The sequence below is a fragment of the Amborella trichopoda genome, chromosome 7 (assembly GCF_054954075.1).
Source record: "Amborella trichopoda isolate Santa Cruz 75 chromosome 7, AtrichopodaSantaCruz75HAP2 v2.0, whole genome shotgun sequence".
NCBI classification, from domain to species: Eukaryota; Viridiplantae; Streptophyta; class Magnoliopsida; order Amborellales; family Amborellaceae; genus Amborella; species Amborella trichopoda.
The window spans coordinates 42,833,904-42,852,329 of NC_142342.1; the positions used below are offsets into that span (position 1 = coordinate 42,833,904).

Sequence of the window (18,426 nt, forward strand, 5' to 3'; positions counted from 1 at the left end):
ATATAATTGAGGGTGTTGTTTGTATGGGATTGTCTACAAAGAGATTATTTATATTTGGGTGTGGTTTCTATAAGGTTGCAACCTTAAACAATCCAAATAAGGCGTACGTCCAAATTTTGTCATAACTTGTAATTTTGTTGTAAAAAAATCTTAAGATTATCTTAAAATCCATTTTCATATCTAATTAGAAAATTTTAAACTCCAAAAATCGTTAAAATCAAGTAGATCTATAAACATATGAAAGTCTTGAAAATGGACAATCTAGATAATGTGTTGCCAGATGCACTATTTTGGGACTCAAAAGCTTCTTTTTTTTTCCATATTTATATATCTCGATGTCGAAATGATCAATTAGAGGGTTTTTCAACATTAAAACAACCTTTCCGATGGATTTTTAAGGTGGTTGCGACCTTATATAAACTTTTGCCTTTATCTTTTGTACATTGAGGTCACAATTATTCTCACTCATTAGATGTCAAATTTGATAGCTTGGGGTGAGTCATGAAGTCCGAGAATTTTTTTTTTGGAACTGTGTGTGTGTTCAATGATACTCTTGCAACCACCCATTTTGAAACTTAAGGGACAAGAATTGTTGTAATCTCCATATACAAAAGATAAATGGTCTCTTTGTAAGGAATCCCGGTTTATATAAGGGGTCAAGATTAAACAATTAAAGTAGGATCCAATTTTGAACCTTGTTGAAAGATGCAATTTCAATATAGGAAACCGCTATAATGATTTGAAAATCTATTTCAACTCTTAATTATAAAAATTTAAAGATAAAAAATGTACATTGAGTGGATTTATAAATACTTAAAAATCTTGAAAATAGACGGCCCATATAATAGGTTACAAGATGCATTTCTTTTAGGACTTTAACTCTTTTTTTATCCATATCCATGCATCTCAAGATTGAAATGGTCAATTAGAGGATCTCCTAACAATGAAAGAACCTTTTCTCGTCAGGTTTCGAGGTGTTCTTGCTTTTACGACATAAGGTTAACACTTTATATAAATTTTTTTCTATACTTGATATTCACTCTCCATTTGCACGAGTGAGTTGTGGCTGAATGTGGTATATTTTTACACAGATTGTCTACTAGGATATTATATACTTTTGGTAGGGCATGGTCACAATCACTCGTAGCGGTCAAATGTTAAATATGTCAGCTTGAATACTTTATGCAGCCCGAGAAATTCTGTAAATAATTTAGCCCATTTAATTGTACATTTCCAGTTATACAATTGCAAAACATTGCACATCTCCATCCATTTGATTTACATCTACTAGCCGAAACTGGTTATGATCTCCTTATACTACAGATAAATTATGTCATTATATACCTTCCCCCCAAAAAAACATCTTCTTTAGTCAACCATGCTTGATCCATATAATACTGATTATTTTTATGGAAATATATACAATGAGACCATTTACTTTTGATATAAGGAGGTCACAATTATCATCGACTGTTACATTTGAGATCGGGCTGTTAAGTGTGTGTTATTGTTTGGGCACAAAGTCCGAAACAAAATCTCTTGAATGTTATCATACAATTTCATCTATTGGATTTCACATTCAATGGTCAAAAGTAATTGTGACCTCCTTGTACTAAAAATAAATGGTCTCGTAGTAACAATATTTATTTTTATTTCTACCATAGCTTTCTGGAAAGGATAGGTAATATAAGTAACATGGAGTAGCCAACACATGCAAGTACGTGCTTATAGTACTAGATTAAGCACAAATCAATCCCTTAAAATATAACTTTCACTGAGGTCCTTTTCGATTCCCATGAAGATTGGATGTCATATTTTCACCTATATACAGTCACTAAAGTTGAATCACTAAATATCAATCAGTTCTCCAAAATCCTATTAAAAATCCAAAAAACAAGTAAATCAATCCAGATAAAAAGACATGCAACTCAAAATTGTAAGAACTATAACTTGATGACATTAAATTAAACCAATATTTACAAGGCAGTTTACTAAGAACAAAATTTTACAACTGCCAATCAAACATAAACCTGGTGATTGATCCACCACACTTGGTCCTGGTCTAGATCCACCTCTATGCAACATATAATAGGAAACCCAAAATGGCTTCTCTCTGAACTTTGCAGACATGATACAACTTAGCAACATATTTTAACAAGAATTTCATAAGGAACAAAAACGTATCCAATGAACCCCTTTTTGCTCATGTCCTTATTTTCCACTTCATTCTTGGCTACATATTGTTGTCCTTCAGTTGATGACCATGATTCCTATCACTATCTCTTTGCCACAATTGTCACATATGGGCGATCCTTACAAATCTAACAGTGTCCTAGGATTATGCAGATAGTCGAGAATCATCATAGAAGAATGCTTTGCATGGCGTAGCGTATCAAACTGAAAATGGTTTTTTGCGCAAAAGGCAAAGAAGGCCTGTCGTGTATGAAAAATTTCATTGTCTATCTCTTCATCATCCTTAATTTCTGAAGGAACGTTCATCTTGACCTGTAAGGAGTTAATCTATAGTAAAAAATCATGCTGGCTGAAATGCTAAGTGATGAAGCAGAAAAAAATATTTTGGAAGCATACCTATAACTCAGTAGAAGGGAAAGTACAATATAACATATTTTGGAGAAACCATTTTCCATTTGATCATCACCATCCAATGTTATAATGGACATTGATGGATAGATGGGGTTTCCATGTCATGTTCAAGTGCATTTTACATTCTCTCCATCACTGCCCATCTTTTATATGGTCCACAATAACCCAATGGACTATGAATTTATACTTTCACATTTAAGAAACCTATAAATATTAGCAGTTGAAATGCATAGAAGACGGTCCATGCATGCTGAAATCAAATGAGATAGGCTGTGTATAATTGTTCTACTTACAGGAGTTACGTCACATGTTTCCATTTTGTTATTGGCATGCCAATCCTTGTCATGAAGTTTTTGTTCTTCGTCGTAGCAACTACAAGAGCAACATCAAATTAGCCAACATTTTCATCATTCAAAAGTTAGAAATAGTTTTGCTGGAAGTACATAATGCATCAATGTCATAATAATTGAATTTATAAGTAAAGTTATTGTAACTTCTTGAACATGACAGGTTAGGTTCAGTTTTGCGCTATCTGGAGTACAATATTAATTTCTATATAAATGCTAAAGAAATGAGGCAGAAGAAGGATTAATCCTACTTAATTATTGGCAATACTCCAACTCCCAATTACAAAAAATCTCCGTGTGACATGGGATGATAAAATTTCAATTTTTGCTGCATCCATATTTTGCTTGGTGCTTTGCTGCCACTTCCCCTTCAAAACTGGTTTTTAAATTCTAGTCATCTCGGAACCAACAATGTCTTAATAATCATTTCTAGAGAATACTAATAATCACCTTCTTCATTTTTGGTTCAAATTAAACTCCTGTGACACCATTCAGTTTAGGCCTCTACAGATGCTTTTCTTCCCACTGTAAACAAAATCATACATGATACTATTTTCAAGGATCACAAGTGTTCATCTTGATATTAACACTTGGAAGTATTGGTCAAAACATTCACTTAAATTGATAATTGTGAAAATACATTAATTAAATGAAGATCAGATGGAAATAAGCACTTACTTCTCACAAAGACAAAAATTTTCATCTGGCTTGCAATCCCGGGTCTTCCCAGTTAGTACAAACTGACCACAGTGGGTGCATGCATACTGCATGTGGAGCATGATGAACTCTTTTTTCTTTTCACTAATGGAATCTGCAAGCTGAAAAAAGTAAAAAAATGTAAATTAACACAAATATAATAAGATGAAAAAACAAAAAATGAATGAATTACATAAAATTATCAGCTCATAAAAAGACAGAAAAAAATGTTAAAAAATCCCCAAAAATCTGAAGCACAAGTAACTCATGATGATATGATATCTGTGTAGAAAACTGGCATCTAAGATCAATTTTTGGTAAGTTGTTCAACCATGTTTATGGTATAACAGTTCGATTGGAAAAAATGTTGAATTTAAAACATTATAGGTAGAAAAGAAAAAACAGTTCGTACTTTCTGCATCAATACTACTTCCTTTGAAGCATCATTTGCAACTACAACTCGGGTTGGATTTTCTCGAGCCACTTTAGAAGCTGGTCTTTGTCCACTTTTCCACCTTTTTTTGCCTTCTTCTATATGAATATTGGCAATAATATACTCTGCCTCTCTAGGAAAGTAGTCTCCATCAAAATATGGCACCCGACTGATGGTAATCTTCGCATTCTTTTCACATGAACGCATAAAGAGCTGCTCATACATATCCATCTGCTCCACTACAATATCTTCATTTTTGGCCTTCTCTATCATTTTAAGATACCTATGAAACAAATAAATACTTATTATACTCTGGTTCATTCTGTGCTCCATTACAAGACAACACTTTAATCTCTAGATACTGGCATTTCTAGATTGCAATCTAGCATTCATTGGAACGATTGAGAGAGAGAGAAAGCTAACCACTGACGTAGCATACCCAACTTTGGTGACTTTTGTGAATTTGGATGGCAATAGAAGATATAATCATCACCTTTCAAAGGAGGGCAGACCCATATATAGAAGCTTACAAAACCTCTTTTTTTGCAATACTCGAGATATCCAACCTGAGAAACAAAAATAATCATTTCCATTGATCACTCAAATAATTGCTCATTACAGAAGCATAACTATCTTAACTGAAATATTATAGCAAAGCCACAATATTCATCAAAGATTAAGAATATCAACCAGGAAGTAGAATTATATATAATTTTACATGTGGTGTAATGGTGATATTTTGAAAATATCTGATATAACTGAACCAATGACAAATAGCATCAGTGTGCTACAGCACTTCCTTAAATATTCACTGAAAAGATAACATATAAACATAGCAGCTATTTGGGCAATATTTTCTAAAAATATTGGATATAAAGGGATTTATACTGGACATGATGCAAATTTTTAAAGAGATTGAAACACAATACATTGGCCTTTACACTGATATAAATCAGCCGATACATTAAATAAAAATAAGCAATATATGATCATTTGCCTAGTGTTGACAAAATTGTCCCATATCTTGACAGGCATGGTCTAGAGTAGATATATCATCTGCTATATATGATTTGTTAATTTTTTAAAACTTTGAGATACAAGCACAATTCTCAATTGGAAAACATCATATTAGTAGCTCCTAAACTTATGCAGTATAGATACAGAGCATGACAATATGAAGAACGGAAATGGAATTAAAAGAAAAGCATGAAGAACTATGAGATTCTCACCAAAATTTCATGATACACAAAAGTACGAAGAGCCTCCCCCGTTGCAGCAACAATCGCAGGCTGGAAATACTTGACAGAATCAAGGTATGAAAGATATACACAGCGATTATTTGGATAGGGACAATCTGAACCATACTCTTGGACATGCATGCAAAAAAGGCAAACATCTACACCTTCAATTTTTTGGAACAACAATATGACCTGCCAAAAAAAATAAAAAATCAAGAAAGCCAAGTCAGGAATGTAATCCAGCTACTACCAAATTCAAGACATTTTTCAACATCAATGCTTCAAAATTGACAGCATGAACATCATAATGGGCTTGCTAATTTTTATTTTCTAAATTCATTACCTTTGACTTGTATGAGAACTCTGTTGGGTAATCTTTAACAATATCCAAAAAGTGTTGGTTCACTTGCAATTTCTTGCCAACAGAGGAGACAACTCTGATGACAAGATCTTCTGCTCCTGGCACCTGGAACCAATGTGGTTATCACTATATTTAGTATGCTTTACAAGTTGAACCCACCATTCATTGATGAAAAGAAGAGTCAACAATAGTATATTATGCCAAGCATTTAACAGTGCATGCACATGTTACCATTTACATCAACCCGACAATGGAAACACCATCAGTAAGAAACTAAGACTCATTAGAAGCAATGGGGTGATTCCAAAGAGGAAGAGAAATTGAACAACATGGTCTGCAAGGCTCAAACCCAGTCTCTAGCGCTCATCACTCGAATAGGAATTTTCATGCATACTATTGCTACTATAATTCTGAGCAGGGGAACCTCTTTAACTCTTTTCTATTCTCTGTACTCTTTGTTTTCATGTTAATGTATGTATCTCAGATCAGGACACGGAGTTGAGTCCGTGATGTGAAATATGATATGCAAGGTTTTAAAGAGAGTTAAAACACATCATGCATGTGTTCATTAAACTAAATGAAGATTATTTAAGATAAGCTAACATTCATTGAACTCATCCATTTATAAAGAAATTTCAGGCATTCTATTTTCTTCATATGGGGATACTATGCGAAAAGAGAAAAAAAGAGGGAAAAAATGTTCATATTGTAAAACTAAAATCAAGTACAAAATAACCCTTTGTTTCCTTGAAAACACAAAACCATTCAATGTGAAAAAAAAAAAAATCAAATAGCCCTAGTTTATTCAAAATTTTCCAGTACACACACATGCATGATTGCAAGAAGAAAAGCATATCTGAGTAGACTCGTTACCTCATTGACATTCTTCCCTGATCGTCTTGCTCTTTCTCCTCTCTCCTGCTTAAGCCCCTCAAACAACCTATGCTCCAAGTGATCACTAAGGAATGTTGTTGGCAAGTCTTTTGCACTGCGAAGAGCACTTTGAGGTAAGGGCTTTCGTTCTCCTCCTTCAACCCCCTTTAAGTAACACTTAGGACATATATATTCCGCTTCCTCGGAATAATTTTTTCGCTTATTGAAAAGAGAACATATCTGATGATTCCAAGATTGGCATCCATCGCATTGAACCCACTGCAAAAAAGCATCACACAACGACTAGGATAAAACATCCACAAAGATGAGAATTATGTCATATCTAGCTTACACGAGATTAGGACCCACCTCTTCATCAAGTGTACCAACATGCTTTTTCTCATCAAAACTAGACTTGAGAATCTTAGACCTCTCAACTTCAATTCTCTTGCATGATCCATGGAAGCATTTACGACAAAAATAATATTGTTTCTCCCTAGTGCTTGTGGTATAATATGTAGCATCTCTCTTGACAAGAAGACCACATTGATTACAATACACATCAGGTGGTGCAAAAGAGAGCTTCTCCATACCACACATCTGGCAAGAGCTTTGATTCACAGAACTCTCCATTGCTTGGCAATGTTCTGCCTTTGAATTAGTCTTGATGGACTGGAAACATGAAAAAGTTAGTGAATCTGAAACTTATCACTTGCACTAGGACATTTCAAGAAGTAACTACCATCTGGAAGAAAAAGGTAACATGTTTACACTTGAATATCAGAATGACTACAATGTTATGGAATGACAAACACCAAATAATTAATGGAGTAAGCTCTCCAACTATAAAAACATGATTATAAAGCCCGATATATAAATTCCTAGAAAAATGCCCATTTATCCCAGGACACCGTCATCTGCCTAAAGAACTGTCAACCTTGTGGCCTGGCATAATAAACACAATCATATCTTCCTCAGACCTTAATACCAAAACATGGCCGTCAATTACCTAGGCGTCTATGAAGGAAGAGTTCAAGGCCAACAGATCAAATAATACATTCCCCATTAAGTGTATTTTTATCAGTAAAGAAATATGCATGTTCTTCTACATGCGATGCAACATCACATGTAAATTATACACAGATAAGTGAAATTAAGTTACCAATAAAAAGAAGAGTACAATTATATCCTACATTGTAAAATATTAATGTGCTCATTTTGCCGAAATCTACTAAGAATTCTGCAAAAGACATCTCAATCTGACAAAAAAAACGAGGGCTAGTTGGCATAATTTTAACCAGGAGACTACTCACAGTTCCTTTGATCGCTTAATGGACTGGATCCATCTCAGGAATTGCGCAAATGAGATTATTGCCATAATTAGAAACCCATGTGCATTATCTACATGCATTTTTTCATGACACGTACATAACCACATCGAAGTCAGGCTTATGAAAAGAGAAACTGGTTTGGCACATGACCAAATTACATAGTGATCATAGCAATCCAAATGGTCTTGTGCAACCAAAACACAGCGCATTCTAGAAACTCAACGACTGCATATTAGAAGTCATAAGGAAGCCACAACACAGCTGGCCCTTATGACATCTTCGAAGAGAGGAATCAAACTACTTCCTCGAAAGGAAATCTGTAAAGTGGAGAATCATACTTTGACCCCATTCTAGAAACTCAATGGCTGCATATTAGCATCCCAAAGATGCATGTGTCCGATATCGAGCATGTTGATGAATGCAATTTAGACAATAGTATCGTATGGCTCTCATGAGGAATATGTATAATTAAACATGCTATTCAAACTTCAGAGAACTCACAGGAAGACCTCTGTATGGTGGAAAATTGGGGCCACAAGAGGATCCGACAATAATTTTATATACTGTGTTCAAATTGAATAATCCTAAATAGTGTATATTGCTTTGTAAAAGAAGAAGTACGATATCCTGGAATATTGATAATCAATTATCTTTAGATACTAAACTGAAAAGCCCCACAAATATCTAACTACCTTGAGAGTCTTATCTACTTATGCACCATAAAAACGTGGTAGAATACCTCATTCACAGATAAAAGAAAGTAGACTACTGGTGGCAAAATCTTTAGGACAAGGCAATAAACCTATCAAATTTTGCAATTCAAGAGAGAAACATGTAAAGCTTGCTTTGGCAATCAACCTAAACTATGACAATCTCATTTATTTACTCTTAAGGTTGAGATAGTTCAGAATGGCAGTCCTCAAAGAAACACAATGCATGGATTCCCTTCCATATCAATAATGTCAAGAAGCATGAAAAGTAGGTCACTATCCCTTGAGAAAGAATACTAACCAGACCAACGCACTGCCTGAGGGAGTTTATATGATCAGTAATTTGCTCTGGGGTGAAAAATTCAAGCAAAGAAGCACCTTGTATCTTTTGCTTCCCATGCATGGTTCCTGCTTCACAATCAACCCATAAGATAGCAGGCTCCTGGTTCATTTCCATCTTGCACATGTTGAGTTCAGTGCGATTTTCACTGGTGATTTGTGATGATAATTCACTTGAGGATATTAAAGGAATACCTTCTTTCACCTCAGTAGTGTGCTCCATACCATTGTCCATTTTGTTCCCTGGAATCTCATGACCAAAGGTTAGGGAACTTCCCATCTTTGTTGCTGTATCCTTAACTAAGACAAAACCAGGCGTAGTGTGCTCCATACCAATGTCCATTTTGGTCCCTGGAATCTCATGACAAAAGTTTGGGGAACTTCCCATCTTCATTGTTGTATCCTTAATTACGACAAAACCAGGCTCTTCGATGTCAGCAATTGCTTTTACTGGCACTTGATCACAAAACTGTGATGTTTGCGATAAAGGTTCTGGTGAAATACATTTTGTCGGTAAGTGCTCAAACTTCATTCTTTTTAATGGAGGCTGCAGATCTTCAGAAAGCACAGTGCTCAGAATCTTGGGACTGCAACATTTAGGCTCTTTCCTATTTTGCATTTTTGTCCCTGGATTTCCATGAGCAGATGTCAAGGAACAATAAAACAACCTTGGAGTATCTCTAATTTCAACAACAGCAGGACCTTCATTTTGAAAGCTCTCTTCTACTTGCTCAGGATCAGAAACCTCTGGTATTGAGGCCACAGGTTCTGGCAAGAATTGGATTGGTGAAGAATGTTCGGCCCTCATTCTTTTTGGTGGATATTGCACATCTCCCAAAGGCGCAGAGCTCAGAGCTTCTTTACTGTTCCTTGTCAAATCTACCTTCCAAAAATCCGACGGCTGGTGAAAAGATATCAATATGCAAACACAACTACAAACAAGACAATCTTGGTCGCTACAATTGCAATAGAGCCCCCACAATTTCCTCAGTTGACGACAATAAAGAAATGGGCACTGAATTTGTTCACAAATAGAAATGTGCATCCAAATCCTTTGGGCATATGCACATAGATAAAACGAGCACTGGCCTGCTGGAGCTGAACATGTGCTGCCATGGTCCAAAAAAACGAGCCATTCAACGCATTTCGAAGCTTCACTAGCGGGATTTTCAAGCATTCGGTTTTGAGGAGAGGAAGCCTTTGACAGGGGGCATTTCATTGAACCAGTAGATTGTGCATTCAAATCTTCTCCATGTGAAGGAACAGATTTTCTAAGAACTTCTTCACTGCCATGCTGCTTCATCAATGGAGAATGTGAATGGTAGGAGCCAGTGCATATACTGTCCAAATGCATATCCAATAGTCCCTGCTTTGGTTCTTCTCTCTGGAATCCAGAAGTTGAGTCACTGAGGTGATTTCTTGATTGGAATCTTCTTTTTTTCTGTGACAACATTGTTTTTTGAGGCATAAATCGGTGACCCACTATGTGACATTCATTCGTGGGATCATTCCCCCAATGATTTTGTTGATAGCTAGATGGGCTCTGATAAATCAAATGTTCCTGATGTTGATCTTGTTGACCAATATGTGGCTTGGCTTCTGATAAGCTGAAATACTGAAGAGCATTCAAATCACCATCGGGAATCCCACTGCTGTTTGCTGTCAATGAGTTGGGTTCTTGATTGATCTCTGATACAGTATGGGATCCTCCATAAAAGCCCCCTCCATTGAGAGCCTTCACAACATCGAGATCATCCAGCTGAAGCAGTTGTGTAAAAGTCATGTTTTCCAGTCCATTAAAGACTCCTCCATCGAAGGCCTCCCCATTATCAAGTGACCCTGCAATGAAGGTCCCTTAATTATATCAGACCGAAGCATACATTTGTGCCGTAATCATACACACCATCAATTCACCAACATAGCAGAGTTTTTAGAAGCCAAAAGTGTAAAACCGAAAGGAATGATGGAAAAGAGGAACTTACCATCCAATTGTTCTTGATCTTGTTGATGAATTGGTCGCTTCGCTTCCAATGAACTGACATACTGAGAAGCATTCAAATGCCCACAAGGAATCGCACAGCTGTTTTCTGTCAATGAGTTGCATTCTTGATTCATCTCCGATACAGTAGTAGCCCCTCCATTAAAGACTCCTCTATTGAAGGCCTCCACATTATCAACTGACCCTGCAGTGAAGGGTTTTGTAATTATCTCAGGTGGAAACAAATTCAAGAAAATAAAAAGAACCAACAGAACCATCCAAGAAAAACATCTGAAGCATGCTAATTTCGAGTAACTCTGCTACCAAGGGCACCTCAAAACACTCAGATGAAAGAAAATTGAAGAAAATGAAAAGACTCAAGGGAGACATCAAATAAATGTTTCTAAAAGATACTTCCAGATACTGCAATGAATGTTTATTTAGATCCATCAGATAAAAGCAAATTTAAAAGAAGATGCAAAGAAACAAGGGAGCTATACAAGAATTCAAAGAAATTTTGCCTCAGGGATTCCTTAAAAGACTCATGTTAAAGCAAATTATAGAAAATGAAAGAAACCAAGGAAACCATCTAATAATGTTTGCAAGTTACTCTGCAGTGAGGAATTATTTAAAAATATCACGTAAAAGTAAATTCGTAGAAACTGGGAATCAAGGGAGGAACCATCCACCGAAATATTTCTAAAAGCACAAGCAACTTTACAATGAGTGTTTTTTTAAGTCTTTGATAAAAGTAAATTTGAGAAAAATAAAATAACCAAAGTAACCAGGAACCGTGCTCAGGTTTGAGTTGTTTGTTGTTGATGATTGGAGCACTACATTCTAAGTTCGATTTCTATTACTGAACTCCCAAAAGAGAAAAATTAATAATAATAACCAAGTAACCATACGAGAAGTATTGCATCCACATGCTCATTCAAGCACCTGCGCAACAGAATGATCTCTAAATTCATCAGATAAAAGGAAATTCCAGAGTTAAAAGAACGAAGAGAACCATCCATGAATTATCTCTGATATGTGTTAAATTCAACTAACCATGCAATGGATGGTTCTTTGATAAGCTAGGTGGAACCTAATTCGAGAAAAAGAACTGAGGGAGCAATCCATGAAGTATTACAGAGACATGCAAATTTTAAGTAAACCCATAAATATATCAGCTCAAACAAGTAAATCCATTTATTATCTTCAAAGCATGTTAAATTCAACTAAAACTTGCAACAAATGCTTTTCTTTAAATAAGCTCAAATAAAACCAAATCCAAGAAACATTCAAGAGTATTCCTAAAATAATTAGAAATAAAAGCAAATTCAAGAATCAACAGAATAATTCATCTCTAATAAAAATATATAACCATCCATGACACCTTCTAGTTTGAAAAACTCATCTGATTTTACACACTAAGAATTCACCAATTTTCTTTCGGAGAATTCTCTCAATCTCTCTCTCTCTCTCTCTAGGTTTTCAAATACCCCAAAACTTCGTAACTTTCTAGGATATGTTCTCTGTAAATTTCTCTCCTCTCTAATTGCCCCAGCTTGATTTCAAATTTTCTCCTGGGAAAAACAGCGGGAGATGTATGTGATCCCTCAAGAGCAGCTGTACAGTTACACCCTCAGATACAAGACCTATGTTCGTTCTAAAAATTTTGGATATATTTGAATTTTTAGTTTTTAGTCACTATTACCTAATCATCAATATATTGTCCGGAGGCACATCCTAGCCATCCATTCTGGACACTAGACGGTCTATAGGGATGTTTCTATTTATGCAAAACATGAACAGGTCGTATGGTAACCCTAAAAAAGTGTAAATAAAAGAATGGGGCGGGAATAAGTATCCGTGAGTTTGATGTAGTGGCCAAGGACTTAGGAGAGAGAGAGCACCCAATAGTTGGGCAGAGAATAGGTACGATCGGGTCGGGATCCACTAGATCCAGGTTTGGATCTGAAAAGGATACATCGGATCTTGATTCGATTCTAATCGGATCTAGAATATTTGAATTCGAATTTTAAATCCAAAAAGTATACATGAGATTTAGATCTAGACCCGATCGGAACCAATAAAATTTTATATCTATAAAATAATATATAAAAAAATATTATATAAAAAAATATTATATAAAATAATATATAGTACTTTAATAAAAAAGTCGGATCCAGATCGAATCCACATGTACTACTATTCATGTATGAATTTTGGATCCGGATCTGACCCTTCAAATCCAAATCTTTGATCCACAATTGGATATAGATAAAGACCGAAATTTGAGTTTCGAATCCAAACAGGGTAAATTCTCAACCAATAGAGAGAAGCCTGTGTATATGGAGAAAGAGAACATCCACTAAAGATAGTAGAGCAGGCAACTGGCCGGCTAAGCCAAACCTGACCCTAGCCCCATAGGGCAGCACACCCTTATCGGCCCAAAGAGGCAAAAGAGGGGAGGACTAGGTTGGGCCGATCCGAACGGAACCGGCGCGGCCAAAAAAAAAAAGAGACCACTCAAGACATAGAGTTGATGATCACCTATAGCCGACGTACGATCGTTCCCCCTCCTCAACTTCAATCTCATTCCCACTCGCTTCTCCCCCGTTTCTTCTTTCTTCACTGCTTTTTGTCTCTCTTCCTGAACCACCACCTTTTCTCTCTCTTCAACTCCTTTTCCCTATCTTTCTCTCTCTTCTATCGCATCAAGTTTCAGACCAATTGTAACTTGGGTCTTGATGTATGAAAAACAAAGGAATTTGTGTTAAGGAAAAGAATTATAAAGAATGAAAAGAAGAAGTAATGAAACAAATTTGAAAAGATAAAGTTTCAAGAAGCACACACCCAACTCTTAAGAATTGTTGAAATCTGATAGGAATAGCAAGTCTACATTATCTTTGTTTAAATGTGAAGTTAGTTAGATATACAGATCTTATCTCAGTAGGATCTAGGATCGTACAATCACTATCTATTTAAATATTTGAGCCTTAGTCTCTCTCTTATCTCTTATCTCTCTCTCTCTCCCTCCCCCCAATCTAAAACGATATTTCTTGTCCTAATCCCCACATTTTTATATTAAATTACGGTATGTTTTAGCCCATAATATTAGGATATCTAATTTAGTCAAATATCATCTTAATATTTGTTTAAAAAGCTATAGTTATATACATACGGTAAAATTTCCTAATTATTATTATTGTTTAAGGAAAATATAATAAAATGGTTAACGATTTAAAACAAAGTATTTCACTTATTTGTAATATCTTAAGTGACAATTCTTTAGACAAAAATTCATTTTTATATTAAGCAAATATGTTGTAAGTAATTTTAATTTGCATTGACTCCCATATTATAATTTAAATCATAAATATTTAATATATAAAATATTTTCACTTTATGGGTAATTTTGAAAGATCAAAACTTAAAATCTTAATTAATAAACAAAATAAATTTAGATGCATAACAATATAACGAATTGGGGGTGCTCGGGCATGGTTCGTTGCTTATTGTTTATTTGAAAATACAAGAAGTCTTTATCATTTTGAAAAAAAAAATCTTTTTCCTACTTATAATTTTTTTAATTGAATTTCTCTAAAATAAATGGAGGTTTTATAATAAATTTCAATCCATACTAAGTAAATTATAATTTTTAATTAATTTTAAATATTTATTTTTGAAACTATAAATTTCATATAAAAATGATTTCAAATTTAATTAATACATAATTTAAAGTTATAAATATAAATTAAATTTCATAATTGGGCAATTGTTATATTTAATAAATAAAATTAAATTTAAATAATTATTATTCACAAATAAATTTATTTTTTATAAAAAATATAGTACAATCACCATTTTTTTTTATGAATTCAAACAATGTGCAAAAGATCACTCATTTTCTTTTATTTACTTTTTTTTGTGTCTTAATCTTATATTTTCTTTGTTCTAATGTGAAGTTCCTTATATATATAAATATCATATCTCCCTAGGATCTGGGATCGTACTGTCACTTTATTTTAAAATTTGAACCATAGTTTCTCTTGTATCTCATAGCCTTACTACAACTGATAAAGAAAGAAGATTAGATTTATCAAGAAAACAAAAGATATCAAAGAAGATAAGATTTATCATATTGCCTTACTACAACTGATAAAGAAAGAAGATTAGATTTATCAAGAAAACAAAAGATATCAAAGAAGATAAGATTTATCATATTGCCTTACTACAACTGATAAAGAAAGAAGATTAGATTTATCAAGAAAACAAAAGATATCAAAGATGATAATATTTGTCATATTGCCTTACTCAAGAAAATTAGATTTATCAAGAAAACAAAAGATATCAAAGAAGATAAGATTTATCAAGAAAAAGAAAAGGCATCAAAGAAGATCAGATTTATCCAGAAAACCAAAAGACACTTGTTAATGTTTGTTGATGGAGCATTAATGTAAGCAGAATATATTAAATTTTTATCCAAAATTTCTTACGCAGTTACTATAAGGCAAGGAAACTAGTACGTAAAATAAAAAGATAAAAATATGAATTGGGCCAATTTTCGGTGAAAATTATGCCGAAGGCCAGTCAACCATGTTTTTAATTTTTCAAAAATTACCATTTGGTGCATAACAATCCTCATACTACTTTTAAATTTTTTGATCTTTTTTGTTAGTAGGGCAGTGCCCTAGTGTTTTTTGTTCGAAAAAACTTAAAAAAAATAAAAAATAAAATGTGGGCCAAGGATCATCCTTGGACGAAGGGGAATTTTGAAAAAAATAAAACACCTCATGTTGACCGACCTTCTACATAATTTTAACCCAAAGTTAACTCATTTCAGATTTTAGGATTTGTGTCCATAAGTAATTTACTAAAAAAAAAAAGAAATAATAAAAAATAATAATAAAACACACAAACCAAAACTCAACATATTTTCACTTTCATCTATATCCAAGAATCAAATTACACAAAGAATTACACATACAACAAATATAGTTGTTGACATAATGGTGCAAAAACCAGTTTAAGGCAAACCAATAGCCAAAAAAACAAATTACACAACGAATCCAAGATTCGTGACTATGAAATAAATAATAAAAAGGCAGAAATACATGATACAAAGCAACAATAACAAAGAAGTAAACAAACATCTAGGATGAATTCAAGAAAAGGTATACAAAGAAACCGCTTTCAAACAAAAACAGGAGCAAACAGAATAACAAACATGATGGTGCAGCTAGGATTTAGATAAAGAGAGCACCAACTTAACCCACACAAACTTAAATGAAAATACGCCAAATTAAAATTGAGATTTATAAAATTGAGATTTATAAAACCTTTTTTTTTTTGGGGAAGAATTCTGTGATAAGAAATTCTTTTTAATCAAGAAACCAAACAACCCATACAAGAAAACAAAGAAAGAAATAATTCATAAAGAACACAAAAGAAATACACAAAAATAAATAAATAATCCAAAACAATGCAAAAGTTATTTTTAAACATGCAAAATTTCAATTAAAGAGGAATAAGTTATTCCTTCAAAAAAAAAAACTGAATGAAGTTTTCCTAGATGAACGTACCTTACAGAGAGGATCAGAGTAACGGAGATGGTCCTCGTCTCTCTAAGTATTGGATTTTCTTTCTCTAACCTGATGAGGATAGAGAGAAAATCAGGACAGTAATACATGGAGCTAAATTTCAATGGCCACTCTTTCTTCGTATTTTATACTCTCTCTCTAGAATCTCTCTATAAATATAAAGAATCTCTCTCTATCAAGAATATCTCTCTCTCTACCAATATACCGAGAATCACTCTTTCACGTTTTATACTTTCCCTAAATTTAATCATATTGAATTTAAGATTTGACCTGAGATAAAATCGGATTAGATTTTTAAATCGTACTAAATTCCTATCCCAAAATTAAGGAAGAATTAGAATCTTATTAGGAATAGTTAGGAAGAATCCAAATATAAATAGGATCAATATACTCCCACTTCTTTCTCTCTAAAAAACAGCAGTTATCAGGTTCTCTCTCCTCAAAACGCCTTCTTGGTTCTCGGGTTCTATTCAAAGGCAGGTAATCTTTATGAGCCAAGAACTATGTTATAATAATTTTAATTTCTTGTTATTTTATAAGTATTTTTAATTATAAATCGACTTCATCTTACTCCAAGCCTAACTGAGTATGAAACCTTCATCAAGTCCGTTTTCTTTTTGTTATTTTATTAGTGACTTTAATTTTGTCCTTGTATCATGACATTCCTAACAAGCAGAACATGTATATGACCTTGTAAAACACTGAATTACAGGTGGCAGTGGGTAGGGTCAGGCTGGACCATTGCCACCCCTATACCGAATGAATTCGATGTATCAAGACAAGACGATTCATTGGATAAAATTTGGAATTATAATGTAATGAACATGGAAAATATAAAATAATTTTAAGACTATCTACTCTAAATAAGCATCAATAGAAACCCATTGGAGGGAAAGTGCTAAAGCTTCTTGACCAATGCGTAGTTGCAAAATGATTAATCATCTATAGAAACCCATTGGAGGGAAAGTGCTAAAGCTTCTTGACCAATGCGTAGATGCAAAATGATGATATATCATGAGATAATATAATACTTCTTCCCAAAAAATAAAAAAATGAGAAATAACATGCACAAATTTTTTGTCAAAAAATATTATAACGCATTAGTATGAATTCTTTTTCTATGTCTAAATAATTCAAAAAATAAATGTTAAAAAGAAAAAATAAAAATAATGAGAAAATTATGTTAATATCCATTTTATTTAATGCTGCTTAAAACTATTGGTAAAATTATTGGTAATTTACTGTTAATGCATCTATTCCAAGATTTTTTGGTGGTTATGAAATATCCTTATTTCGGGTCTTCAATATCTGAAATCAATAAAAAAATTCGAGGCGATCTTTTATTTTCTTTTCTTTTTCCCTAAATAAAAATTTAGATTTTCAATATACAAATCTAAGAAAAAGTACATGATCCACCAAGAAAATGTAATTTTTGGATGCCGAAAATCTGAAAATCATACGTTAAAGTAAATTTCAGATTTTTGAAATCCGAATATGTTCAGTGATACTATCATATACTTTTCATATTTTGAAAATCTAAAAATTTAATTTAAAAATATATTTAAGATTTATATAAGAATAGGTTTACATGAGTCCTCCAGTAAACCATCTTAAACATGGATTTTAACAACGTTTTGAATTCTTTTACACTCACGGGATTTGAATTTAAGATTATATATATATATATATATAACCATCTTAAAAATGAATTTGAAAGGGAGTTAAATAGTTGTTAATAAGTTTTCTTTACACCTACAATCCCATCGTTATTCTTTCACTTCATTCTAAGGTTCTTGAATGTATTCTCTTTTAAATCCTCTTTTAACAAAATTTCGACCCCTCTTTTTTTATCTACAGTGTGCAGATTTTTAAACTCTTGCAATGGGATCCTACAACAACATCGGTCACGGACTTTCAATTAATGG

The 18,426-nt window shown here is 33.5% G+C and overlaps 1 protein-coding gene across 1 annotated transcript; it reads right to left on the reverse strand.

The window, feature by feature from the left end:
• Nucleotides 1-1,934: 1,934 nt before the first annotated feature.
• LOC18422917 (histone acetyltransferase HAC12) lies at nucleotides 1,935-12,530 on the reverse strand. Its single transcript, XM_088871077.1, has 12 exons — nucleotides 10,915-12,530; nucleotides 8,895-10,771; nucleotides 8,623-8,685; nucleotides 6,922-7,224; nucleotides 6,553-6,831; nucleotides 5,662-5,784; nucleotides 5,310-5,510; nucleotides 4,504-4,646; nucleotides 4,060-4,363; nucleotides 3,630-3,769; nucleotides 2,898-2,976; nucleotides 1,935-2,505 (listed from the first exon to the last, which is right to left on the reverse strand). Exons 1-12 carry the CDS (start codon nucleotides 11,186-11,188, stop codon nucleotides 2,314-2,316), a joined length of 3,978 nt encoding a protein of 1,325 aa, XP_088727203.1. The 5' UTR covers nucleotides 11,189-12,530; the 3' UTR covers nucleotides 1,935-2,313.
• Between the last annotated feature and the right edge of the window lie 5,896 nt (nucleotides 12,531-18,426).

Bases quoted from the DNA above. Each gene is read 5' to 3' on its own strand.
- LOC18422917 (XM_088871077.1), bottom strand. From the start codon at position 11,188: ATGGTTCTGTTGGTTCTTTTTATTTTCTTGAATTTGTTTCCACCTGAG. The intron at 7,225-8,622 runs GTATTCTACCAC...TCATGTTTCCAG, and splicing joins TTCTTTTATCTGTGAATGAG to TCCATCAAGACTAATTCAAA. The intron at 6,832-6,921 runs GTGGGTCCTAAT...GCTTTTTTGCAG, and splicing joins TTGGTACACTTGATGAAGAG to TGGGTTCAATGCGATGGATG.